Source organism: Mobula birostris, chromosome 7 (genome assembly GCF_030028105.1).
Source record: "Mobula birostris isolate sMobBir1 chromosome 7, sMobBir1.hap1, whole genome shotgun sequence".
NCBI lineage: Eukaryota > Metazoa > Chordata > Chondrichthyes > Myliobatiformes > Myliobatidae > Mobula > Mobula birostris.
This window is the reverse complement of record NC_092376.1, coordinates 188753664-188781154: the sequence shown is the minus strand read 5'-3', so window position 1 is coordinate 188781154 and position 27491 is coordinate 188753664. Positions and strand designations below refer to the sequence as shown.

The 27491-nt window shown below is 42.4% G+C and overlaps 1 protein-coding gene across 8 annotated transcripts in view; it reads right to left on the bottom strand.

The window, feature by feature from the left end:
- arap3 (ArfGAP with RhoGAP domain, ankyrin repeat and PH domain 3) overlaps nt 1–27491 on the bottom strand; it is a 358711-nt gene that overhangs the window by 137232 nt on the left and 193988 nt on the right. For all 8 annotated transcript variants that reach the window (XM_072264187.1, XM_072264192.1, XM_072264193.1 and 5 more), the window contains exons 3-10: nt 26812–27054; nt 24501–24570; nt 21024–21144; nt 19518–19702; nt 17009–17115; nt 15236–15435; nt 6089–6174; nt 5172–5354 (exon numbers count right to left, since the gene is read on the bottom strand). In XM_072264187.1, the coding sequence (XP_072120288.1) occupies nt 5172–5354; nt 6089–6174; nt 15236–15435; nt 17009–17115; nt 19518–19702; nt 21024–21144; nt 24501–24570; nt 26812–27054 (1195 nt within the window). The remainder of the gene's footprint in view (nt 1–5171; nt 5355–6088; nt 6175–15235; nt 15436–17008; nt 17116–19517; nt 19703–21023; nt 21145–24500; nt 24571–26811; nt 27055–27491) is intronic.

The window sequence follows — 27491 nt, the reverse complement described above, 5'->3', positions numbered from 1 at the left end:
GTTCCGCCTCCTTCTACTACGCATTGTGTTTTCCCTTATTCTTTCTTCACCTTTCCTGCCTATCACCTCCCTGCCTCCCTTCCCCCATCCCTTTATCTTTCCCCTTACTGGTTTTCCTCCTGGAACCTACCAGCCTTCTCCTTCTCTGAGAAGAGGCGGAGGACAAGCTAGCTCGCAGTTAGTTATTACAATGTCTCCTGAGATGGTGATGTGCCTCTCATGTGAGATGTGGCAGTCTTGGGGGAGCTCCCCTCTCCTGCAGAGTCACATCTGCCAGAAGTGCATACAGCTGGGCGATCTGGAAGACCGTGTAAGGAATCTGGAGCAGCAGCTGGACTCCTGCATTCATAAGGGAGAATGAGGCCATCATAGATGAGAGCTACAGGGAGGTAGTCACACCTAGGCTGTCGGAAGCAGGTCGTTGGGTGACAGTCAGAGGGGGAAAGCGAAGGTGAGCAGACAGGTAGTGCAGAGCACCCCTGTAGCCATTCCCCTGAATAATAAGTTTACCGTCCTGGATACTGTTGGCGGGGACAACCGACCAGGTGTGAGCCATGGTGGCAGGGCTCCGGCACTGAGTCTGACCCTGTGGTGCAGAAGGGTGGGACGGAGAAGAGGAGAGCTGTTGTCATTGGAGACTCTTATAGTCAGGGGAGCAGACAGGAGATTTTGTGGACGTGAGAAGGACACCTGCATGGTTTGTTGCCTCCCAGGTGCCAGGGGCCGGGATCTCTCTGACCGGGTGCACGACATCTTGATACGAGAGGGAAAGCAACCAGAAGTCGTGATACATGTTGGGACCAACGACATAGGCAGGAAGAGGGATGAGGTCCTGAAGTGTGAGTTTTGGGAATTAGGCAGAAGACTGAAGAACAGGACATCAAGGGTGGCGTTCTCAGGATTGCTACCAGTGCTACGTGATAGTGATGGTAAGAATTGGAGGAGATGGCAGTTGAATGCGTGGCTGAGGAGTTGGTGCAGGAAGCAGGGTTTTAGATTTTTAGATCATTGGGATCTCTTCTGGGGAAGGTGGGACCTGTACAGATTGGATGGGTTGCACCTGAACTCGAGGGGGAGCAATATCCTTGTGGGTAGGTTTGCTAGCATGGTTCGGGAGGGTTTAAACTAATTTGCGAGGGGGATGGGACCTAGACCGATAGAGCAGTGAAAGAAGTGCATGGAGTAAAGCCAGATCTAACATACAGAGAGGCTTTGAGGAAAGAGAAGCAGAATAAACGGTGTAAGGACAGTAAGGTAGAAGGGCTGAAATGTATGTACCTCAATGCAAGAAGCATCAGGAACAAAAGTGATGAACTGAGAGCTTGGATACATACATGGAATTATGATGTAGTGGCCATTACAGAGACTTGGCTAGCACCAGGGCAGGAATGGATTCTCAATATTCCTGGATTTCAGTGCTTTAAAAGGGATAGAGAGGGCGGAAAAAGGGGAGGAGGGGTGGCATTACTGGTCGGGGATACTATTACAGCTACAGAAAGGGTGGGCAATGTAGCAGGATCCTCTTTTGAGTCAATATGGGTGGAAGTCAGGAACAGGAAGGGAGCAGTTACTCTATTGGGGGTATTCTATAGGACCCCTGGTAGCAGCAGAGATACAGAGGAGCAGATTGGGGGGCAGATTTTGGAAAGGTGCAAAAATAACAGGGTTGTTATCATGGGTGACTTTAACTTCCCTAATATTGATTGGCACCTGATTAGTTCCAAGGGTTTAGATGGGGCAGAGTTTGTTAAGTATGCCCAGGACGGATTCCTGTCACAGTATGTGGACAGGCCGACCAGGGGGAATGCCATACTAGATCTAGTACTAGGTAATGAACTGGGTCAGGTCACAGATCTCTCAGTGGGTGAGCATCTGGGGGACAGTGACCACCGCTCCCTGGCCTTTAGCATTATCATGGAAAAGGATAGAATCAGAGAGGACAGGAAAATTTTTAATTGGGGAAAGGCAAATTATGAGGCTATAAGGCTAGAACTTGCGGGTGTGAATTGGGATGATGTTTTTGCAGGGAAATGTACTATGGACACGTGGTCTATGTTTAGAGATCTCTTGCGGGATGTTAGGGATAAATTTGTCCCGGTGAGAAAGATAAAGAATGGTAGGGTGAAGGAACTATGGGTGACAAGTGAGGTGGAAAATCTAGTCAGGTGGAAGAAGGCAGCATACATGAGGTTTTGGAAGCAAGGATCAGCTGGGTCTATTGAGGAATATAGGGAAGCAAGAAAGAAGCTTAAGAAGAGGCTGAGAAGAGCAAGGGGAGGCATGAGAAGGCCTTGGCAAGTAGGGTAAAGGAAAACCCCAGGGCATTCTTCAATTATGTGAAGAACAAAAGGATGACAGGAGTGAAGGTAGGACCGATTAGAGATAAAGGTGGGAAGATGTGCCTGGAGGCTGTGGAAGTGAGCGAGGTCCTCAACGAATACTTCTCTTCGGTATTCACCAATGAGAGGGAACTTGATGATGGTGAGGACAATATGAGTGAGGTTGATGTTCTGGAGCATGTTGATATTAAGGGAGAGGAGGTGTTGTTGGAGTTGTTAAAATACATTAGGACAGGTAAGTCCCCAGGGCCTGACGGAATATTCCCCAGGCTGCTCCACGAGGCGAGAGAAGAGATTGCTGAGCCTCTGGCTAGGATCTTCATGTCCTCATTGTCCATGGGAATGGTACCGGAGGATTGGAGGGAGGCGAATGTTGTCTCCTTGTTCAAAAAAGGTAGTAGGGATAGTCCGGGTAATTATTGACCAGTGAGCCTTACGTCTGTGGTGGGAAAGCTGTTGGAAAAGATTCTTAGAGATAGGATCTATAGGCATTTAGAGAATCATGGTCTGATCAGGGACAGTCAGCATGGCTTTGTGAAGGGCAGACTGTGTCTAACAAGCCTGATAGAGTTCTTTGAGGAGGTGACCAGGCATATAGATGAGGGTAGTGCAGTGGATGTGATCTATATGGATTTTAGTAAGGCATTTGATAAGATTCCACATGGTAGGCTTATTCAAAAAGTTAGAAGGCATGGGATCCAGGGAGGTTTGGCCAGGTGGATTCAGAATTGGCTTGCCTGCAGAAGGCAGAGGGTGGTGGTGGATGGAGTACATTCAGATTGGAGGATTGTGACTAGTGGTGTCCCACAAGGATCTGTTCTGGGACCTCCACTTTTCGTGATTTTTATTTATGACCTGGATGTGGGGGTAGAAGGGTGGGTTGGCAAGTTTGCGACACAAAGGTTTGTGGTGTTGTAGATAGTGTAGAGGATTGTCAAAGATTGCAGAAAGACTTTGATAGGATGCAGAAGTGGGCTGAGAAGTGGCAGATGGAGTTCAACCCGGAGAAGCGTGAGGTGGTACACTTTGGAAGGACAAACTCCAAGGCAGAGTACAAAGTAAATGGCAGGATACTTGGTAGTGTGGAGGAGCAGAGGGATCTCAGGGTACATGTCTACAGATCCCTGAAAGTTGCCTCACAGGTGGATAGAGTAGCTAAGAAAGCTTATGGGGTGTTAGCTTTCATAAGTCGAGGGATACGAGTTTAAGAGTCGCGATGTAATGATGCAGCTCTATAAAACTCTGGTTAGGCCACACTTGGAGTACTGTGTGCAGTTCTGGTCACCTCACTATAGGAAGGATGTGGAAGCATTGGAAAGGGTACAGAGGAGATTTACCAGAATGCTACCTGGTTTAGAAAGTATGCATTATGATCAGAGATTAAGGGAGCTAGGGCTTTACTCTTTGGAGAGAAGGAGGATGAGAGGAGACATGATAGAGGTGTACAAGATAATGAGAGGAATAGATAGAGTGGATAGCCAGCGCCTCTTCCCCAGGGCACCACTGCTCAATACAAGAGGACATGGCTTTAAGGTAAAGGGTGGGAAGTTCAAGGGGGATATTAGAGCAAGTTTTTTTACTCAGAGAGTGGTTGGTGCGTGGAATGCACTGCCTGAGTCAGTGGTGGAGGCAGATACACTAGTGAAGTTTAAGAGACTACTAGACAGGTATATGGAGGAATTTAAGGTGGGGGCTTATATGGGAGGCAGAGTTTGAGGGTCGGCTCAACATTGTGGGCTGAAGGGCCTGTACTGTGCTGTACTATTCTATGTTCCCACCCTCCCCCCACCTTCTTTATAGGGCCTCTGCCCCTTCCCCCTACAGTTCTGATGAAGGGTTCCGGCCCGAAACATCAATCGATCTTTTCTACTGATGCTGCCCGACCTGCTGAGTTCCTCCAGCATGTTGTGAGTGGGTCTCTATTCTTTGGAGCGTAGAAGGTTGAGGGGGGACTTGATAGAGGTATTTAAAATTATGAGGGGGATAGATAGAGTTGACGTGGATAGGCTTTTTCCTTTGAGAGTGGGGGAGGTTCAAACAAGAGGACATGAGTTGAGAGTTAAAGGGCAAACGTTTAGGGGTAACATGAGGGGGAACTTCTTTACTCAGAGAGTGGTAGCTATGTGGAACGAGCTTCCAGCGGAAGTGGTTGAAGCAGGTTCAATGTTGTCATTTAAAGTTAAATTGGATAGCTATATGGACAGGAAAGGAATGGAGGGGTTATGGGCTGAGTGCAGGTTGGTGGGACTAGGTGAGAGTAAGAGTGTGGCACTGACTAGAAGGGCCGAGATGGCCTGTTTCCATGCTGTAATTTGTTATATGGTTATGTCATCCAGATGTCTAACACATCTCTCTGAGCAGATCCTTTACTCCCATCTCTGGGAAGGTTAGTGAGCCCCTGGTCAGCAAAGGAAAAGCTTCAAAGTTAATCTAAATACTGGGAAGAATTACACTCAAGAAATATACCGAGAGAAATCTGTTCAAAAGAGAGCTGCACTACATGAGAGCAACTTCTGCTGGGCTACAGAGAACAAACGGCAGCTGCAAAAGGAGAGACTGAACAACTATCGGATTCCACCACTAATAACAGCCACCACTTGCTCTTGCCCACACTGCATCAGAATATGTGGATCGTGGATTGGCCTTTACAGCTATCTGAGGACCCATCAATAGACAATCTCTTCAGAGAACATCATACTCAGCTCGAGTGATTGCACTACTACAACTACTCTTGCATTCACAGTAAATGTGATACTGTTAATTGACAAGAGACAATCAACGGGCATCTTGTCTGCCGGTGACTAATGCCAAGTAAGAAACAGAAAGGATTACCTTAATAAGTTCCTCTTGAGTTGCAAATTTAGAATGTGACCGCCTGTATATCCCCTCTCTGTATTTCATTATGATGAATTCTCTCCGCCTCTCGACTGAAGCATCTGTATCCAACTCCTCTCCTGGAGTGATTCGAGCTGCCCAGAACCTATTCGCTTTCTCATTCCCTAACTGAATGAAAAGCTACAAGGAACAGGAATTATATTAAGTAACAGATCACTAATATGTTGATGAAAATGTGAGGACAATAACAAAAACGTTTTAATTTTGACGCAAGAGATTCCACAGCTACTGGAAATCCAGAGAAACACATACAAAGTGCTGGAGGAGCTCAGCAGGTAAGGCAGCATCTACAGAGAGAAATAAATAGGCGAAGTTTCGGGCTAAGACTGCTCAATATGATTGGAAAGGAAGGGGGACGAAGCCAGAATTAATTAACACAGGGATTCATATATGTTTAGTATAAAAGGGTTTTGATGATTGGCATCGAGTTGGATGGTTGAAGATTGATATGGACTTAGAAGGCCAATGGATCTCTTTCCATGTTAATATCTCAATACGACTCAATGATTTCATAAAATAAAAATGTACCATTTAAAACTCTCAGACACACAACCTTGTGGGCCACACAGTAATGTAGGGGTTAGCTTTACACTTTACAGTGCCAGTAATTGCAATTCCTGCCGCTGTCTGTAAGGAGTTTGTAGCCACTCCCCATGACAGCATGGTCTTCCAAATCTTGTGTCCAAAGGTAGGTAATCTTGGCTAGGTTAGTTTGAATATCTATGTGACCTGTATTAATCCTGTGAGTCTTTGGTAATTTTACAACATCTTACTATTTTGAGTTTATTTCCATAGTGAAGAACTCCCAACATGGAACTTTCAGCAATTTGATTTAAGAAGTCTTGACATCTGACCTGTACAATTTCATTTGTCCATACGCTTGTATCCAATTTCAGGCTCTGTACTTTAGAGATAGATGCTCCTAAGCCTCGATGTTCTCCTGCAATCATGAAAGAAACTTGAAAGACATAATTTCACCAAAAAAATCTGCTAAGCACCAATCCTATCAGAGCAGCTGAATCAGGATCAGTGCAGAAAATAGGCTTTACAACTCATGCATACAAAATGCATATCACAGAAACACGCCCAACTGGGTGAGTATTGGTATTTATACTTCAGACAACATGCCACTCACTATTTGACTCCCTTCTCCTCTTGTGCTAATTCAGCCATTAATGGGTTGGAGCACCAGATTTACAACACTAGCTCTGATAAATTTATAATGCAAAAACTTATTTAAATACCATGCTGCACCAATCTATTGCAGTGGCAAGGTGGAGGTATGTCTCTACCAAAGGAGGGATGAGGTGCTTCTTCCTTCCACTAGTCTGCAGGTCACTCTTGGACAAGGTGTAGTGCCTGCTTAGCCCCCTGATCAGGGCCACATGAAGTCATGGGAGCAGGTGGTGGGTGGTTGTATGAACAGCTGGTGCATATCGCAAGTCCTGGTTATGTGACCATTGATGCCAGGCAGACAATCTCGGACGAGCATTGATAATGGCTAGCATCACCCATCTTGTAAAGACACTGCCCAGAAGAAGGCAAGGGCAAACCACTTCTGTAGAAAAAATTGCTGAGAACAATCATGGTCATGGAAAAGCCATGATAGCCTACTTCATACAACACAGCATGTAATGAATGAATGAGCACCAATCTATGACTGGATAAGAAGGTAGCTTAGGCTGGGGTTTTAGCTGAGTAAGTTTTATAAACCTTTAGCTATGTCTCAAAATTGCATCATGGAGTTAGATATGAATTGCCATTACATATTGTTCCTTTGAAGTTTAGCGTGAAAAATATCAAAAGTTACTGGCAAACTAATTACCCTTTCAGCCAATTGTTTGCAGCTGGTTGTGAAGAAACACAATTGGAATAGACACATGTCGGTTTTTCAAAAGGCTTTCCATCCTGAAGCTGTAACCTGATTTCCATCTCACAACTAGCTAGTTTCTCTTAAACACTCCTTTCTCACCATCAAGTGGCACATGACTGCCTGCTTTCGATCAGTTGCTTGGTGGCAGCAGAACAAAGTCAAAGTAAAAATAAAATGTGCTATCATATATTATGTTGAGATATATTTTCTCACAGGCATTTACAGAAGAATAAAGAAATACAATGGAACTTATGAAAAACAGTACAGAAAGACTGACAAACAACCAATGTGCAAAAATCAAGTTGTGCAAATAAAAATATACTACTCAGAACGAGTTGTAAGTTCTTAAAGTGATTTTGGAAATTGTCAAATCAGTTCGTAGTTGTGGTGAGTGGAATTATCCAGATCAGTTCAAGAGCCTGATGGTTGCAATTGCTCCTGAACCTGATGGTGTGTGACCAAGCCTGCTGAGCCTGCTGTCTGATGGTAGTAGCGAGAAGAGAGCCTGGATGGTTGTGTTCATAGAACCATAGAAACTACAGCACAGAAACAGGCCCTTTGGCCCTTCTTGGTTGTGCCGAACCATTTTCTGCCTAGTCCCACTGACCTGCACACGGACCATATCCCTCCATACACCTCCCATCCATGTATCTGTCCAATTTATTCTTAAATGTTAAAAAAGAACCCACATTTACTACCTCGTCTGGCAGCTCATTCCATACTCCCACCACTCCCCGTGTGAAGAAGCCCCCCCTAATGTTCCCTTTAAACTTTTCCCCCCTCACCCTTAACCCATGTCCTCTGGTTTTTTTCTCCCCTTGCCTCAGTGGAAAAAGCCTGCTTTCATTCACTCTATCTATACCCATCATAATTTTATATACCTCTATCAAATCTCCCCTCATTCTTCTACGCTCCAGGGAATAAAGTCCTAACCTATTCAACCTTTCTCTGTAACTGAGTTTCTCAAGTCCCGGCAACATCCTTGTAAACCTTCTCTGCACTCTTTCAACCTTATTTATATCTTTCCTGTAATTTGGTGACCAAAACTGAACACAATACTCCACATTCGGCCTCACCAATGCCTTATACAACCTCATCATAACATTCTAGCTCTTATACTCAATACTTCGATTAATAAAGGCCAATGTACCAAAAGCTCTCTTTACGACCCTATCTACCTGTGACGACACTTTTAGGGAATTTTGTATCTGTATTCCCAAATCCCTCTGTTCCACTGCACTCCTCAGTGCCTTACCATTAACCCTGAATGTTCTACGTTGGTTTGTCCTTCCAACGTGCAATACCTCACACTTGTCAGTATTAAACTCCATCTGCCATTTTTCAGCCCATTTTTCCAGCTGGTCCAAGTCCCTCTGCAGGCTCTGAAAACCTTCCTCACTGTCTACTACAACTCCAATCTTTGTATCATCAGCAAACTTGCTGATCCAATTTACCACATTATCATCCAGATCATTGATATAGATGACAAATAACAATGGACTCAGCACTGATCCCTGTGGCACACCACTAGTCACAGGCCTCCACTCAGAGAAGCAATTCTCTACCACCACTCTCTGGCTTCTTCCATCGAGCCAATGTCTAATCCAATTTACCACCTCTCCATGTATACCTAGCGACTGAATTTTCCTAACTAACCTCCCATGTGGGACCTTGTCAAAGGCCTTACTGAAGTCCATGTAGACAATATCCACTGCCTTTCCTTCATCCACTTTCCTGGTAACCTCCTCGAAAAACTCCAACAGATTGGTCAAACATGACCTACCACGCACAAAGCCATGTTGACTCTCCCTAATAAGCCCCTGTCTATCCAAATGCTTGTAGATTCTGTCTCTTAGTACTCCCTCCAATAACTTACCTACTACTGACGTTAAACTCACCGGCCTATAATTTCCCGGATTACTTTTCGATCCTTTTTTAAACAACGGAACAACATGAGCCACTCTCCAATCCTCCAGCACTTCACCCGTAGACAGCGACATTTTAAATATTTCTGCCAGGGCCCCCGCAATTTCAACACTAGTCTCCTTCAAGGTCCGAGGGAACACCCTGTCAGGTCCCGGGGATTTATCTACTTTAATTTTCCTCAAGACAGCAAACACCTCCTCTTTTCAATCTGTACAGTTCCCATGGTCTCACTACTTGATTCCCTCAATTCCATAGATTTCATGCCAGCTTCCTTAGTAAATACAGATGCAAAAAACCTATTTAAGATCTCCCCCATTTCCTTTGGTTCCGCACAAAGCCGACCACTCTGATCTTCAAGAGGACCAATTTTATCCCTTACAATCCTTTTGCTCTTAATATACTTGTAAAAGCTCTTTGGATTATCCTTCACTTTGACTGCCAAGGCAACCTCATGTCTTCTTTTTGCCCTCCTGATTTCTTTCTTAAGTATTTTCTTGCACTTCTTATACTCCTCAAGCACCTGATTTACCCCCTGTTTCCTATACATTTCATACAACTCCCTCTTCTTCTTTATCAGAGTTGCAATATCCCTTGAGAACCAAGGTTCCTTACTCCTATTTAATTTGCCTTTAATCCTGACAGGAACATACAAACTCTGCACTCTCAAAATTTCCCCTTTGAAGGCTTCCCACCTACCAATCACATCTTTGCCAGAGAACAACCTGTCCCAATCCACGCTTTTTAGATCCTTTCTCATTTCTTCAGATTTGGCCTTCTTCCAGTTCAGAACCTCAACCCTAGGACCAGATCTATCCTTGTCCATGATCAAATTGAAACTAATGGCGTTATGATCACTGGAACCAAAGCGCTTCCCTACACAGACTTCCGTCACTTGCCCTAATTTGTTTCCTAACAGGAGATCCAATATTGCATCCCCTCTAGTTGGTCCCTTTCATGATGACGGATGTTGTTCTCTTGCAGCAGCGCTCCATGTAAATGTGCCCAGAGGTGCGGAGGACTTTGCTCGTGATGGACGAGGCTGCATCACCACTTGTTGTAGGGATTTCTGGAGGCCTTTATAAACATTTTCATGTGCAACACCCAATCTGTTGCATGTGACAGGTTGGACCTCATGCCCAACAGCAAACTAGAGAACTTTAGCCAAACCACACACAAAATGTGTGTTAGTTACCCCATTTGAAGTGTAGAGCAACTTCTTGGTTCAGAACATTAATTCCTGGAAAAAAATATCTATCATGTCATATATAACAAAAATCAACTTTCATGATCAACACAGTACAGAACTGCCCAGAGGTAGGGGTTGTTGGTGCGCCACATGGAATCTATCACAGTTTTATTGTTCCCCAGCCAAAATCATTACTGGGATTTCAGCAGCCCTAAACATGGGCGTGTCACAGTAGCATATCAGTTAGCATGACACTATTACATCTCAGGACATTAGAGTTTAGAGTTCAATTCTAACACCCTCTGTAAGGTTTGTACATCCTCCCTGCAAACATGTGGGTTTCCTCCCACAGTCCAAAGCTGTACTGTTTAGTGTGTTATTGGTCATTGTAAATTGTTCAGTAATGTGGCTAGGGTGAAATAGGTGGGTTGCTGGGTGGAGCAGCTCATTGGGCTGGAAGGATCTGTTCTACACTGTATCTCTAAATAAATCGAAATAAACACCTAAAGGAGTGTTATCTCTGCTAGCTCCTCCACTGGTAGCACGAGAAGAGGAAGCATGCAGCTGAAGATGACTGAATTTTAAGGACGTGCTTATGAAAGGCGAGGGTGGGATGGTTAGCCAGATGTCAAGACCTGGTGTCTGGTTTATAATGGGGTGTTGAATGTAAATCCTATAGGAAGTGATATTTAGAGGATGGATTAGTGGTGAAAAGGAATGGGGAAGAAGTGAGTGCATAAGCAGGGGCTCAAACAATTTTGCCGGTGTAGATTTAATTTAATAGAAATAATAGATTAAATTGACTTGTTAATATCAGGTTCAAGTTTATAGCTGTCATGCACAGTGTATAAATACATGATATTCTCCTTCCTGCAGCAGGACCACAGTACATCATAAGATGAAGACAAACATAAGTTCACATGCAAGATGAAACTGGCTTCTACGTGGGCAAAATAAACAATAAGGTAATCATAACAACACTAGTGTAAGGTTCAGAGAGGAAGACTATATATTCTAAGGTAGTGTTAATAGTAAAAAGACAAGTACAATATTCAGAAGAATTACCTTTAAGAAAGAAGAATGTCCTGGACTCTCTGACAATGCACCAGGTAACCACAGGTAACTACAACTAGGTTACCGAGTGCACTAAATGTCTATTTTATTGTAACTATTCATTTTTTTTAGATTATGAGGACACTCAGTCCTCGTTTATTATCATTTAGAAATGCATGCATTAATAAAATGATACAATGTTCCTCCAGAATGATATCACAAGAAACACAGGACAAACCAAGACTAAAACTGACAAAACCACATAATTATAACATAGAGTTACAATAGTGCAAAGCAATACCGTAATTTGATAAAGAGCAGACCATGGGCATGGTAAAAAAAAGTCTCAAAGTCCCGATAGACCCACCATCTCACGCAGACGGTAGAAGGGAGAAACTCTCCCTGCCATGAACCTCCAAGCACTGCAAACTTGCCGATGCAGCACCATTGGAAGCACGCGACCGCAGTGGACTCTGAGTCCGTCTGAAAACTTTGAGCCTCCAACCAGCCCTTCAACACCGAGCACCGAGCACCATCCTCTGCCAAGCACTTTGACCCCGCCTCAGTCATCAAGCAACAAGCAAAGCCAAGGACTCAAGGCCTTCCCCTCTGGAGATTCTGGATCACACAGTAGCAGCAGCAGTGAAGTAGGCATTTCAGAAGTTTCGCCAGATGTTCCTCCGTGCTCTCACATATGTCTCCATCAAATCAGGATTGTGCACGGCACCCTACTTGACAGATAACAGACATCACCACCAGGGTGGCCACAGGGTTGGATGAATAAAAATGTATTTGTTGACAACCTGCAAAGATGTCACTCACATAGGGTGTGACATAAAATGTCACTCCATGCTTATATGCATCGCAAACACAGAGGAATTGGAACAAAGCTCTGTAAGGGTGCGACCCATGCACAAAAATTCACATTGCATTTAATGCTGGGTCTCAAACTAAACTTACTTGCTTCCAGTACAAATGAATTGCTTTAGATCATGGGGTTGAGAAAGTGGACAGGTGGGGTTGAGAAAGTGGACAGGTAGGATTGAAATCAATTGAGATCAAAGAGACTTTGCTCTTCCATAACCTTAATGCATTCTTATTCTGTTCTATCACTGAAGAGGAAACAGGACTTTAATATGGTGCGCAGGATAGGAGGCTTCAGAAGGCCATAGACTCAGTTAACTCCATCAGAGGCACAAGCCTTCCTGTTATCGAGGACATCTTCAAATGCTGTGCCTCAAGAAGGACCATCCAGGACATGTCCTCTTCTCATTACCACCATCAAGGAAGAATACAGGAGCCTGAAGACCACACTCAATGACTCAGCAACTGTTTCATCTCCTCCGCAATCAGATTTCTGAACAGTTAATTTGCTATTCCTCTTTTGCACTATTTTTTATTGTAACATATAGTAATATTTATGCTTTGCACTGTACTGCTTCCATAAAACAACAAATTTCACAATTTACATTATGTCAGTGACAATGAACCTGATTCTGATTCTGATGGAGTTACGTTTGCAAGACATCAAGGTCAGTGTCACTGAACCTAGCAGTTCCTGGTCTCAAGCCTGGAAGGATTAGCTATAAAGATACATTAATAGGAAACAGGCTCCCTTTAGTTGAAAGTCATATCAGTGCCTCTAAAATAGTTTTGCTGACATCCCTGCTTCTGCTTACAATGCTTTCTTTTGCTGTTGAGCATACTGGGTTTGAACAGTTGGTGGCAGTGCAGGGATAGATTAATTGTAATCTTGAACATGAAATTGAGGGATGGTAAAGGAAAGTGAAACTAAATATTTATGAAATTTAACTCTTAAACCACCCAGAGAAAATTATGCCATACTTTCAATTCAAAAGCAATTAAAACAGCTCATTGGGAGGTCAGGATAGGAGACATGTTTGTCCAAACAAACACATTTTTTTCACTCCCATCTGCAGCCTCTTGAATATCTAAATGCAAAACCAAGAAGAGGAATCCTTCTTAAGTACTCAGTCACTGTGGAGATGCAAGGATGTATGCTTATCTCTTAGGGGTAGCAAGGAAGTGTAGTGGTAAGTTTAATGCTTTACCATGCCAACGATCGAGGCTGAATAAAAGTGTAGTGGTAAGATTAATGCTGTACCATGCCAACGATCCAGGCTGAATTCCCACTGCTGTCTATAAGGAGTTTGCGTGTTCTCCCTGTGACCGTGTGTTTTCCTCTGGGTGCTCTGGTTTCTTCCCACATTCCAAAGATGTATGGGTTAGATTTTGTAAGGTATGTTGGCGCTGGATGTGTGGCAACCTTTGTGGGCCGCCTCCAGCACATCCTCACACTGCATTGGTCATCGTCACAAATGATGCATGACAGTGTTTTGACATTTCGATGTACACGTGATAAATAAAGCTAACCTACTATCATGTCACTACATCAGAGGTAAAGGGTGAGTAGTGAAAGATTAAGAGGAAGATTTTTCTTCACCCTGACAGTGGTTGGAATCTGGAATGCATGGTTTGTGCTAGTGGTGGATCCAGCTACTCTCATAACATGCAAGTTTCTAACTGAGAAGTTGGTTTCTCAAGAGGGGGTCCATGTTGGGGCCGCTTCTTTTTATGTTGTACATCAACGATTTGGATTATGGAATAGATGGCTTTGTGGCTAAGTTTGCTGATGATACAAAGATAGGTGGAGGGGCTGGTATTGCTGAGGAAACAGAGAGTCTGCAGAGAGACTTGGATAGATTGGGAGAGTGGGCAAAGAAGTGGCAAATGAAATACAATGTTGGAAAGTGTACGGTTATGCACTTTGACAGAAGAAATAAACGGGCAGACTACTATTTAAATGGGGAGAGAATTCAAAGTTCTGAGATGCAATGGGACTTGGGAGTCCTCGTGCAGGATACCCTTAAGGTTAACCTTCAGGTTGAATCAGTGGTGAAGAAGGCGAATGTAATGTTGGCATTCATTTCCAAAGGAATAGAGTATAGGAGCAGAGATATGATGTTGAGGCTCTGTAAGTCACTGGTAAGACCTCACTTGGAGTACTGTGTGCAGTTTTGGTCTCCTTATTTAAGAAAGGATGTGCTGACGTTAGAGAGGGTTCAGAGAAGATTCACTAGAATGATTCCGGGCATGAGAGGGTTAACATATGAGGACTGTTTGACTGCTCTTGGTCTGTACTCCTTGGAGTTTAGAAGAATGAGGGGGGACCTCATAGAAACATTTCGAATGTTGAGAGGCATGGACAAAGTGGATGTGGCAAAGTTGTTTCCCATGATGGGGGAGTCTAGTACGAGAGGGCATGACTTAAGGATTGAAGGGCGCCCATTCAGAACAGAAATACGAAGAAATTTTTTTAGCCAGAGGGTGGTGAATCTGTGGAATTTGTTGCCACGGGCAGCAGTGGAGGTCAAGTCATTGGGTGTATTTAAGGCAGAGATTGATAGGTATCTGAGTAGCCAGGGCACCAAAGGTTATGGTGAGAAGGCGGGGGAGTGGGACTAAATGGGAGAATGGATCAGCTCATGATAAAATGGTGGAGCAGACTTGATGGGCCGAATGGCCAACTTCTGCTCCTTTATCTTATGGTCTTATGGACATAGAATACTACAGATGAAGTACAGGTAAATATATGTATAGTTGTCACCATGGATACAGTGGACCAAGGCACCTGTTTCAGTATGAGCCTGTGACATTCTAGGGCACTTAATAGATAATAAAGCATATCAGAAGTATAATCACTTTGTAGTGAATGAAATATTGTAGCCAATTAGTGCACAATGAAACAATAAAGATAAACTGTTCTTGGCTTCTACATTCTCTGTTTTATTTTGGCTGAAACACTGAGATGTGTAAGGGCTGAACTGACAACATCACTGTTCACTTAACTAATCCCCCATGCGTGTTCAAGTAGAAATTGTGGACATTTAAACTATTGTCAGAATCCATGGAGATAATGTCCTAAAAGTCTTTGCCAGTTACCTGCACATCGCTTGCAGATGACAACACATAGGTTAATGGACGCCCAGTCAGGATTTGGTGCTTTGCAGTCTGCACAGGCTTTGTTAGACTTGTTTGACCAAATCTTCTCAACCACCTCATAATCCGAGAGAGTCTCAGCTATCGAGTCCTGAAGTGCCTCAATCCATTCCTTCTTCTCTCGTTCAGATTCAGCTGTAAAACTGCAACACTCAAGACTATGAAATCTTTTGCCCCAATTAGCTTAACTTCTTATTTAAATCAATATGGTTAAACTTGTCTTTAATTATTTAGAGAGGATTCTATTTGATTTTGATCTCTGATCTCTCTGAATACACGTGAAAGGAAAACATTTTGCACTGTTTATTTTAAGAAATAAATGTAAATTATTGTTAAAAATCACAACAAGATTTCACATGATGTGGAAACCATCAACAATACAGTTGGAATTCCTTAAATATTTGTGAAATATTGCAATTTATTCTATAACACTTACAGTGGTATTGTTTCCTGTGAATATTACCAAAATATTCTTTATAAAATTTCTATGGAATTAATTCTTCTTTTATGAAAAATTGTATTATATTGTAATCTGATATTCCATATAGCAACAAATCTCTGCATCTCACTTGACTATAAGAACATCTGTAAAGAAGCATTGTGCAGAAGTCATCAAAATATTATTCTGGATTTGGTAAGCACCCCACTTCACTGTACACTAGCCACCCACTCATAGAATCATTGTGCACCACAGCATTGAAGTTGGCCCTGTGGTGCATTTAGTTTATGCTGAACTGTTACTCTGCCTATTCCCACCGACTTGTCACTGGACCATAGACACCCATACCCTTCCCATCTATGTACTCCACCACCCAAACCCAAGGTACTCAATGGTAAACATCATTGAATTTTAAGATCATACTTTAATTACTACTTAATGGGTTCTTTTTCACAAAGGGTGCTCATCAGCACTTTTTGATGAGCAAATAGCAATGGACCATAAATATGCTGTTTGCGAACTACAGCCTTGTCCAATAAATTATTTTTGTGAAACAGAAATTGGAATGACAACCTTGTTGCCTATTTGTGACAAAACTTCTAAACATGAGAGACTGTTAATCTCCCATCAGCATTCATCTATCCTATATACAGTAAACTCAATATCAGATCTCCAGGCAGCAATCATGAAAGTCGGTTAAGCTATTGATTTGCGAGTGCAAATGGTGTAGATCTGAAGATGAGGAACGGATAAGACCTTTAGAATTCAGAGCAGAATTTGGCCATTTGGTCTACTGATTCTGCTCCACCATTCCATCATGGCTGATTTATTATCCCTCTCAACCCCATTCTCTTGCCTTCTCCACATAACCTTTGATGTCCCTACTAATCAAGAACCTATCCACAGCCTCCACAGACATCTGTGGCTATGAATTCCACAGATTCACCACCCTCTGACTAAAGGAATTCCTCCTCATTTTTGTTCCAAAGGGCTGTCACTCTACCCTGAGTCTGTGCTCTCAAATCCTAGACTTCCCCATTATAGGAAACATCCTTTCCATATCCACTTCATCTAGGACCTTTGGTCCTAGTCATATTGATCAGGGAAAAGAATAATCCAACAAGTCCTTTAAACTATGGTTCCATAGATCTTTCCACCTCATCATCTATGATCATTCCCACTTCCCCCCATTTGAGCCTTGCTCCACAGACAGCAACACTTCTATTCCTCCTCCTCCGCCTGACAGACAACTTCCAGAAATAAGTAATTTAACTCACCTGAAGCTTTTAAAAGGAGTGATTAATTCAAAACTTTTACGGTTGCCATCACGAATGGTAGCTCCTTGCACTTCAATAGTTATGATTCCAATGCCAGATTTGAAAGTCTAATGTAAAAGAGAAGAGGTATTAATATTATTTAAATCCATTTATATTGTATTCTTGTGTACCCTCCTGGCATTAACGCAATTCTGGATGTTCTTGGAAGCTTTAAAATTTTGTGTTTCCACCTACATCATCAAGGATCAATGATCAACTTTATTCACCACATACATTTACAGTATTAGGAATTTGTTGTGGTGTGTTGGTGCAACATTCAACAACATTCAACAGCTATAAAGAATATAAAAAATAAACAGAGTTTCAGGTATGGATATGGAATAAATTGTGCATAAATACATAAATAGTTAGGAAGTCAAGGGTCCAGTTGCAGTGGGAGGTACAGAGACCCAGATCTGGAGCTTTTTGATCAGGATTGTAAGAATGCTGGTGTTAAACGCTGAGCTGTCATCAACAAACAGCATTCTGAAATGGGTATTTGTGTTGTCCGGGTGATCCAAGGCTGCATGGAGAGCCAATGAGATTGCATCTTCCATACACCTATTGGGTCCAGGTCCTTGCTGAGGAAGGAGTTGATCCTAGTCGTAACCAAACTCTCAAAGAACTACATCACTGTAGATGTGAGTGCTACTGGATGATAATCATTAAGGTAGATCAGCCTGTTCTTCTTGGGCATTGGTATAATCGTTGCCTTTTGAAGCAGGTGGGATCTTCCAACTGTAGCAAAATACCTTTGAACACTCCCGCCAGTTGGTTGGCACAGGTTATTAGAGTCTTACAAGATACTCCTTTGGGGCCTGTCACCTTGTCAGGGTTTATATTCTTGAAAGACAGCCTGATGTCAGCTTCTGGACAGGGTCACTGGGTGCTGCAGAGATCCCCATAGTTGTAATTTTAATTCTCTCTTTCAAATTGAGCATAAAAGGCTTTGAGCTTGTCTGCTAGTAAAGCATCACAGATATTCATGAGGTTGGGTTTTGTTTTGTAGAAAGCTATGGCCTGCAAACCCTGCCAGAGGTGACGTTGCCTCCAACCTTGCTCAGAATTGTCTTTCCACTCTTGAAATAGGTCTTCGCAAGTCATAGCTGGTTTTCTTGTACAGATCTGGGTGCCAGACTTGAATGTCACTGCTCTAGTCCTCAGCAGACTACGAACCTCCAGGTTCATCCAAGGCTTTTGACTTGAGTATGTACAGTAAGTTCAGTAGGTTTTAATGAAGTCAGTGTCAGCTGTGGTGTACTCATTCAAACCTGAAGATATATCCCTGAATACAGCCCAGTCCACCAATTCAATGCAGTCCTGTAAGCAATCCTGCACCTCCCTTGTCCATACTTTCTTGGTCCTCACTACTGATGCTGCAGTCTTCAGTCTCTGCCTATACTCAGGGAGTAGAAGGACAACCAGGTGATCAGACTTTCCAAAGTGTTGGCGTGGGATAGCACAGTAAGCACTCTTGATGGTGGTGTAACAGTGGACTAGTGTGTTGGTTCATTTGGTACTACACGCTATATGATGGTAATAATTATTTAAAGATCTTTTTCAGGTTGGCCTGGTTAAAATCCCCCAAAATGATGGGGAAGGCATCAGAATGTGCTGTTCGTGCCTATTAATTACATTGCTCAGTTCATTTAGAGCCTGTTTGACTTTGGCCTGCCGCAGTATGTCCATCACTACCAAAAAGATCACTCTAATCTCCTATGGCAGGTAAAAAGGATGGCACTTTATTGACAAAGTGTTCCACCACTGCATTTGCAGATTGGATATAAAGTACAGCTCAGAACCACTAGACCTCAGGCACCTGCATATACATGAACGTGGTGTAGAGTCAGTAGAGAGAACATTCATTTTGAGTGTCTGGAGTGTGGTTGTAAAGGAGGTGTGTTGAAATTATATGTAATTCAAGGGAAGCATTATAGATACTTTGTAACTATAGAATTGTCCTGCGGTTACCTTTGATCTTTAGCATAGAAAAATATCATGTAATATTGGATCAGGAGACCTCTTCTTACAAGAGTGACTCAAATTCGATGTGCTGAATAATCTTCTATATCCACTAGCTCCAAGTGTCTCTCTGGTGACTGTTCACGTTAGAACCACAACAGTTAACCAAGCCCTGTTCATCCCGCCCACCCATGCAAAAACACAGTATCTTAACCTCAAGACAGGCCTTGAGCCTCCAGCCTCATTAACCTTCTATGTAGGCAAAAGAACCCTGCAATTTCTGGTTCCAGCTTCATGACAGTACAATGATTGTAGAGATTCAGACTAATAAGGTATCAGAAGATCTCCTTCAAGGCAGAGTAACAGGACTTGTTTAAAGGTTTCTGTTTCAAATACAGTGATGGAACAGCTGTCTAATAAAGCTCCCACCAAGTTCTTGCAAGCAGCCTTGAATTAGTTATCATCTAATGAGCAGAATCCATTCTCTGTCCAGCAGTTCCATTCTCACCTGTTCATTTTTGTGCAGCCAGAGGATGTCAGTGTAGAGGGCAGCATAGACCTTGGATTTATGTCCCTTCATCTCCAAGTATCCATACTTCTGGCAGAGGGATGTGGATCCAACCCGGCGAATGGACGAGAAGTGATGGACTTTGACTGCATTCTGGAGGTGTGAACACCACTCATTTCTCTGCGCTGCAGTACAGGAGGCACAATAGTCTTAGAGATATGCATGGGAATATATGGCAGTTTGTTATATCAAACAGGTAAAGGGAAAGTCACTGGAATAGATAATATTCCTGCCCAGAAACAGGATAATATGAATTAATGAATTAAACAGATAAGGGAAGTTCTTTTGCTCAGATAATCAACTCCACAGTGCAAAATAAAGCTTGCTTTACATTATTATGGGCATGCACTGCTTCATCCAGGTGGTTCAGAAGGGATAAGTTTTTTGGTGGTAAAGATAATGATGTGTTGCCACAATGACAATGGAAGTGTGGATGTGAGCCATTGCTGTCCAAAGAACAATTCATACAACCTTCAACGTAACATTAATGGCAATAAATGTACAATGAAAGCTTTGAAAAGTTCTGGCTTTTTTTCTCATTCCAAAGCTGATTCTTTGAATATTTGGAGGTGAAGGTGTGATAACGAAAAAAAAAAAGGAAGTGATGGGAATATTTGCAGGTCAAACACTTCTATGGAGAGAATATACAGTAGTTCATATTTCAAGTAAACAGCCTTTCATCACAACAATTCTGATCAATTACCAATAATTCTGTTTATTTCACATTTCTGGTGTATTCAGAGTTTTCTGCTCTTGAGTTACTACACAGGGTGATTTACTTTTTTATTGTGGACATGAAATCCTGCCGGTTTTGCTCTGTTCCTTCTATGGGGAATTGTGCAGAAGAGTCTTTGCATTATTTCCAATCATTAAACTTTGGAGAGGAAATTAGTGAGGCTTCAGCATGTTGTGCCATGAAGTACATGGCAGCACTATGCTCCAGTCTGAAAGTTTCACCATAGCAACCAGAACCTTGGCCTAAGCTGAGGTTATTCTCAGACCAAATAGTGGTACCATAAGAGAGCAGATAGTGCGACTGCCTCACATACCAGCATCCAAAGTTCAATCCTGAACCTCAGTACAGCCTGTATATTGTTTGCACATTCTCCTGTGACCATGTGCTCCTCAAATAGAGGAATGGGATTTTGGAGAATTACTCCAAGAGCTGGCATAGATTCAATGGGCCAAAAGGTGGCATAGTATTGTGGCACGAGAGCATAGCACTTTACATAGTCAGTGATCTGGGTTCAATTCCCACCACTGCCTGTAAGGACATTGTATGTTCTCCCCGTGACAACATGCATTTGTTTTGAGCACTCTGGTTGGCAGGCTAGTTGATCATTGTAAATTGCCCTATGATTAGGCTAGAGTTAAAATTTGGGGTTGCTGGCCTGAACGATCTGTTCCATCTTCTATCTCAAGAAGTAAATTCATTACACCACTTACCTTCACTCTCTGCCCTAAAAACAAATGTCCTTTGGCTTGTAACTACTTCAAATTTATTTTCCTTCGCTGTTCTTGCCATCTGTATAACAGCCAGGGGTATTACTCCTTTAGGGTAGGGGTCCTAGGAAGAAGGAGCAAAATGATCTGTCAAAAAGCTGATGTTTAAATATGCTAAAAGTGCCACAATTAAACAATGCCCCAATTTTATTGAAAGGATGCTTTTTAATAGAGTGAATGCAGAATCAGAATCAGATTTAATATCACCAGCATACGTTGTGAAATTTGTTAATGTTGTGAAAATTCTGCCTTTTAGAACTGGTGTGTAAAGATGTTAGCAAGCTGAATACAATGAGCTCTGAAATTTAGTTAGAAATATTTCAGAGGAATGTTCTATAATCTATTTAAAAACATGTTGACATTGTCATTATCACAAACTTCAATTTTCCCGAAGGTGGTGACATAAAATTAAGCTCAGCTCAAAATTTTACTTAAACTGCAAATATCCCATTTCAATGTTTTTTCCTTCCTTGCAATTCCGCTCTCCATATTTTCACCCACTTCCAAATTACCCAGATACACTACCGCACACTGAGGCAAAAATGCATAATCAATTATGATAAAAAACTAATCTTGATAAAAGTGACCCCCCCCCCCGCCACTTCCTCAAGCTTGGCATGTGTTCATCACATTGCCTCCACCTTAATTAGGCAAAACAATTTAGCAATACTATGAAGACTGCACTAAAAATGACTTCTACATTTGTTCTAATTCAGTTTAATATCAGAGAATGTATACAGTTTAACTAGCTGGTGGTGTAGTGGCATCAGCACCAGACTTTGAGGTGAGTGGTTCTGGGTTCAAATCCGACCAGCTCCTTGCACACTTTTCATGCATTCTGGATTATCAAGCTAGCAACTTGTAAAAAATAGACAAAATGCTAAAGAAACGGTAAGGTTGTCATCTGATGCACCACAAGGTGCGGAGAGAAATCACACATTTTTACAGAATACAACCTGAAATTTTTATTCTTCACTGACTTTCACATAACAGAAAAAGCCCAAAGAATGAATAACAGAAATATCAGAACCTCCAAAGTATTCTTTCTTGTAAAAGTAGTGTTTAATTTATCTTTTTTTTTTCTGGTGAATGCTACTTACACAATGTTAACCAATTTCCCTCAGGATCAATAAAGTATGACTATGACTATGACTATTATATGCCTGTGGTGCTGCTGCAAGTAATTTTTTCCATTCACCTTTGCACCCCTTTGCATTATCAAAGTATGTACATACTATACAGTACAACCCTAAGATGTGGGGAGATAGATCTCCGGATTGCATACTGCAGACAGATTTTGACAATAAATAATCTTTGAATCTCTGAATGCACGTGCACAAGACATTCCATAGATGTTGGAAATCTTGAGTAACACATACAAAATGCTGGACGTTTTGGGATGAGTCCTGATGAAGGGTCTTAGTCTGGAACATCAACTGCTTATTCTCCTCCATGGATGCTGCCTGACCTGATGAGCTCCTTCAGCATTTTGTGTGCATTTCTGTGCATACATGTCCTTGTGCATTTGGCAATAAACTCAACTTTGATCAATGGATGGAGATACATATCTCTGCTTTGAGGTCATGGTGGACAGGATAATGGTAACAAAAGTGTATCAAGGCATTACTCTTGTTCACCCATAAACAACTCAGATCAGTTCCTATTCCCTTGTCCATTTCTCCCTTACCACTAATCTTCCTCCTGGCACATACCCTGCAAGCAACAGAACTGTTACACCTCCCATTTACTTCCTCCCTTACTTCCATTTAGGGCCCCTTCCAGGTGTGGTAACACTTCACCTGAAAATCTGTTGAGGTTGTCTATTTTATCCAGTGCTCTGGATGAGGCTTCCTCTACACTGATGAGACCTGACGTAAATTGTGGGACTGGTTTGCTGAGCATCTCTGCACCATCCGCCAAAAGCAGAATTTCCTGGTGGCCAGTCATTATAATTCCTATCCCCATTTCCGTTCCGTCGGACCATGGCCTCCTGTCTTGCCAAAATGAGGCCACTCTCAGGGTGAAGGAGCTTATATTCTGTCTATGTTACCTCCAACCTGATGGCACGAACATAGGTTTCTCCTTCCTGAATTTTTTTCCCTTCCCCTTCCATCTTCTTCTATTCCCCGGTCTGGTATTTCACCTCTTTTCCTCACTTGCCAATCATCTCCCACTAATGACCTTCACCCCTCACTGGTGACCTTCCTTCTTCCTTTTCTCACATGATCCACTCTCCTCTCCAATGAGATTCCTTCTTCTCCAGCCCTTTACCTTTCGCACCCACCGGGCTTCACCTGTCACCTTCTAGTTAGTCCTCCTTCCCCTCCCCCTACCTTTTAATTCTGGTATCTTGCCCCTTCCCTTCCAGTCCTGAAGAAGGGTCTTGGCCCAAAATATCGACTGTTAATTCATTTCCATAGACACTGTCAACTTGCTGAGTTCTTCCAGCATTTTGTGTGTGTTGTCCTAGAAGTTCCCTCATATCAGTTGAAGAAAAGGGAGTTTTGCTCAGTATTTATCCTTCCATAAAGAGGACCCAAACAGACTGTTACATCCAATGCCCTCCAATTAAACAGTAAACTTGGTCCAAGTCAGATATTTTATTTCTTCACTCTTGGATATCACTTCCTACAGATTCTAATAAATTAAACACAATGAAGATGTGGTGGGGGAAACTTTAATGTCCATTCATGGTAGGTTCAAGTGCCAGCATAATGTTGTGGGGTGAAGGCTCTGCACTATACTGTACTGTTCAGTTCTCTGTGTTCTGTTTGCAACAAGTCAAGATGAGAAGATGCAGCACAGGTTGTTAGGGTGATTAAGAAATCATATGCTCTGCTGGCATTTGTTATTCAGGAGATGAGTTCAAGAGTAGTAAGGTAATGTAGTAGTTCTTTAAAACTCTAGTTAGACCACACTTGGAATATTGTGTTCAGTTCTGGTTGCCTCATTACTGGTGGAATCTTTAGAGAGGGTGCACTTGAGATCTACCAAGATGCTGCCTGGAATTGAAGCATGTATTATGAGGATAGGTTGAACAACCTAGGGCTTTTGCCTTTGGAGCGAAGGAGGATGAGAGGCGACTTAACAGAGGTGTACAAGATGATAAGAGGCATAGATAGAGTGGACTGCCAGAGACATTTTTCTCAGGGCGCAAATATCTAATCTGAGTATGGTCTACTGCTGCTTCTATATCGTAAATTCTTATAACAGTCATTATCGTTCCAAATTTATCTGCAACTCATGGCTTGATGCTCATATTGAATACAGTGAGCATTCACTTAGAGAAGAAGTTCACTGTTATGGCGACAACACAGTTTCTCTGATTCTGTGTACTGTGCTCGAATGAGCCACCGTGCGGACCATAGAATCAGCCAATTTGCCTTCAGCTGGACTCCCCTGACTCGGAGTTTGTCTTACCTTCTCATTGCTAAAATACATCAACATCTTCCCATCAAACTTCACGTAGCGCCTCTGAAATACGTAGCTCCTGGCTCATTAAAAGGGAAGAAAAGATTCTATTAGACACGTTACAACTTCATTTGCACTCTGTTACAGAATGGCTGCTACTGGCCTCTTGTTGCATTACTTGCAGCTGAATTTAAATCTCAGGCTGGAAGCAAAACCCTCTCGTATAGTTTATTTTCGTTTTTTTAATCATTTCTATCTTAATCAAATTGATCCAGGTTATAAACACAAGAGATTCTGCAGATGTTGGAAATCCAGAATAACACATAAAAAATGCTGGAAGAATGCCTGCTCTTATGTCATTGCCCTTTCCCTGACCGACCTGGCCTCACTTATCACCTTCTAGCTTGCACTTCTTCCCCTCCCACCACTTTCTTGCTTTCGCACCTTTCTCTCCAGTGCTAACGAAGGGTCTCGGCCCAAAACGTCGACTCTTTACTCTTCTCCATAGATGCTGCCAGACCTGCTGACTTTCTCTAGCATTTAGTGTGAGCATGTTGGTCCAAGTTAGCTGGCTGAACAGACACCCTTCCGAACATGTGCCACCGATGGCTTAGTTCTGATCTCTGGTGCTTGTCTGTTTCGAGCTTGCATGTTCTCCTTGTGACAGAGCAGGTTTCCTTTTAACACTCTGCCTTCCTGCTGCATGCCAAAGGCCTGCTGCTTGGTAGATTAATTGGTTACTCTCAACTGTGCCTACTGTAGGTGGAATGTGGGCAACTGAGAGCAAAGTTAACGGGAACCTACTCTTGACTACGCCTCCTGTCGGTGGAAGGTAGAAGAGTGAGAGGGGTTATTGGGAGACTGAGGGGTTAATGGGAAGCCCTCAGGCTGACCAACACGTCAAAAATTAATATACCCCACCACCCCATCACCAAATGTGCATCAACCACTGCTCACCACAGCCCAGCAGCACACCTTCATCCTAAGTACTGCCACTCTACACCTCATACCTACACTAAACACAGGCACTGACACAATGTGTTTTCATATGCACTGCTGCGACCCAGAAGAGCTTATGTACATAAAATCAATGTGTATAAGCTATTCTTACATATATATGGCCACAATCAAACACTTACTTGTACATTCTGTTGCATAGGATTGTTTTTGTATTTATATATATTGCTTTTATTATAACATTCTTTATGATTATTGAGTTTGTTGTGCTATATCAGGTGTGGAGTAGCAATCATTTTGTTTTCTTGTACACTGGTGTAATGAAGAATTACAATAAACAGTCTTAAATCTTGAGCATTTTTCACACCAATGGTGGTGTGTATGTGGAACAATTCCCCAGAGGATGTGCTTGAGATAGGTGCAATAACAACATTTAAAAGACATGCTGACAGATACATGAACAGGAAATATTTGGACTCTAAATGTTTCCCCAACCTGGGGTCCACAGACACTTCGGTTAATGGTGAGGCTCCATGATATAGATGTATATGGGTTAAACACAGACAAATAGGACAAGCAAACAGGGCCAGATTCCATGATGTATGACTCTAAGTTTACAGCGATAATACTGGAGGAATGGGATTGATATACTTACTTTGTCAAATAGCATGGACTCAATGGGCTGATTGGCTTCCTTCTTAGTTATCATGAAGGAATAAAAATACAAGTTCAAGTTCAAGTTTATTGTCATCTGACTGCATGTATATACTGAGTTTGATGGCACTGGGCCTGTGTTGCTGGAATTCAGAAGAATGTGGAGGGATCTCATTGAAAACTATTGAATATTTTAAAGCCCAGGTTGAGTGAACGTGGAAAGGATGTTTCATATAGTGGGGGAGTCCAGAATAAAAGGGCACAGCCTTAGAATACAAGTACATCCCTTTAAAATAGTGATGAGGGGAATTTTTTTGAGCCAGAGGCTGATGATTCTGTGGAATTCGTTACCACAGCCAAGGCACTGGAAATATTGAAAGTGGAAATCGATAGGTTCTTGATTAGTACAGCATCAAAGGTTAAGGGAGAAGGTAAGAGGATGGGGATGAGAGGTATAATAATTCAGACATGGTGGAATTGTTCAGCAGACTCGATGGGTCAAATGGCCTAATTCTGCTCCTATGTCATAAGGTTGTACAAGTGAGAGATGAAACTGGAATCATTATTATTTGTGCTTCAGTGTTTATTCAATTCGGAAGTATTTATTTCATTGGGCTCAATCAAGCTTAAGCCAAGTTCTGTTCTCAGCAATCTATATTATCTTTTTTTTGTCAAGCAAGGAGGATTAAATTAAAGTAACTCATTTTACCCCTGTGGTGAGAGCTTCTCCAACCAGTCACATTTTATATGTTTTCCTTGTTCTGGAGCAAGGTGGAAGCTGGCATATGGTGATATTTTTAGGTCATCCTCAATTTCATCTTTGAAGTACACTGGGTACTGGGTGCTAGGTGCTGGAATGTCTCCTATTGTGGCGTAGGGTGAGGGATCACTGGCTTGCTTCCGGACTGGCTGAGGTCTGGTGTCCTCTTCGGAGTGAACTCCCAGATGTTGTCTGAAAAAGAATTAGAAGTGATGCAAAATTGTGAATGATGATCTTTACCAGAAAGTCACATAAATACTGAGCAAGCACTCCAGTGTAAAGCAAAACAGGACCAATCACTTACAAGGTGACTACTCCATTCACATCTGAAACGCTTGGCTGTTTACAGTCCCTCTTAACCCTGACTGCGTTCTTCTATACAGTGAGTTGCTGCCACGTGATTGACTGATTAGATGACTTGCATTAATAAGCAGCTGTACAGATATACCTAACAAACTGGTCACTGGGTGTATCATTTGCTCACTCGTTATGTGCTGTGATGTAAGACATAGATGATCATGGTCTTTCCATGAGCATGATTGTTCTGAGCAAATTTTTCTATAGAGGTGGCTTGACCATAGGACCATTAGACATAGGAGTTGAATCAGGCCATTGGCCCATCGAACCTG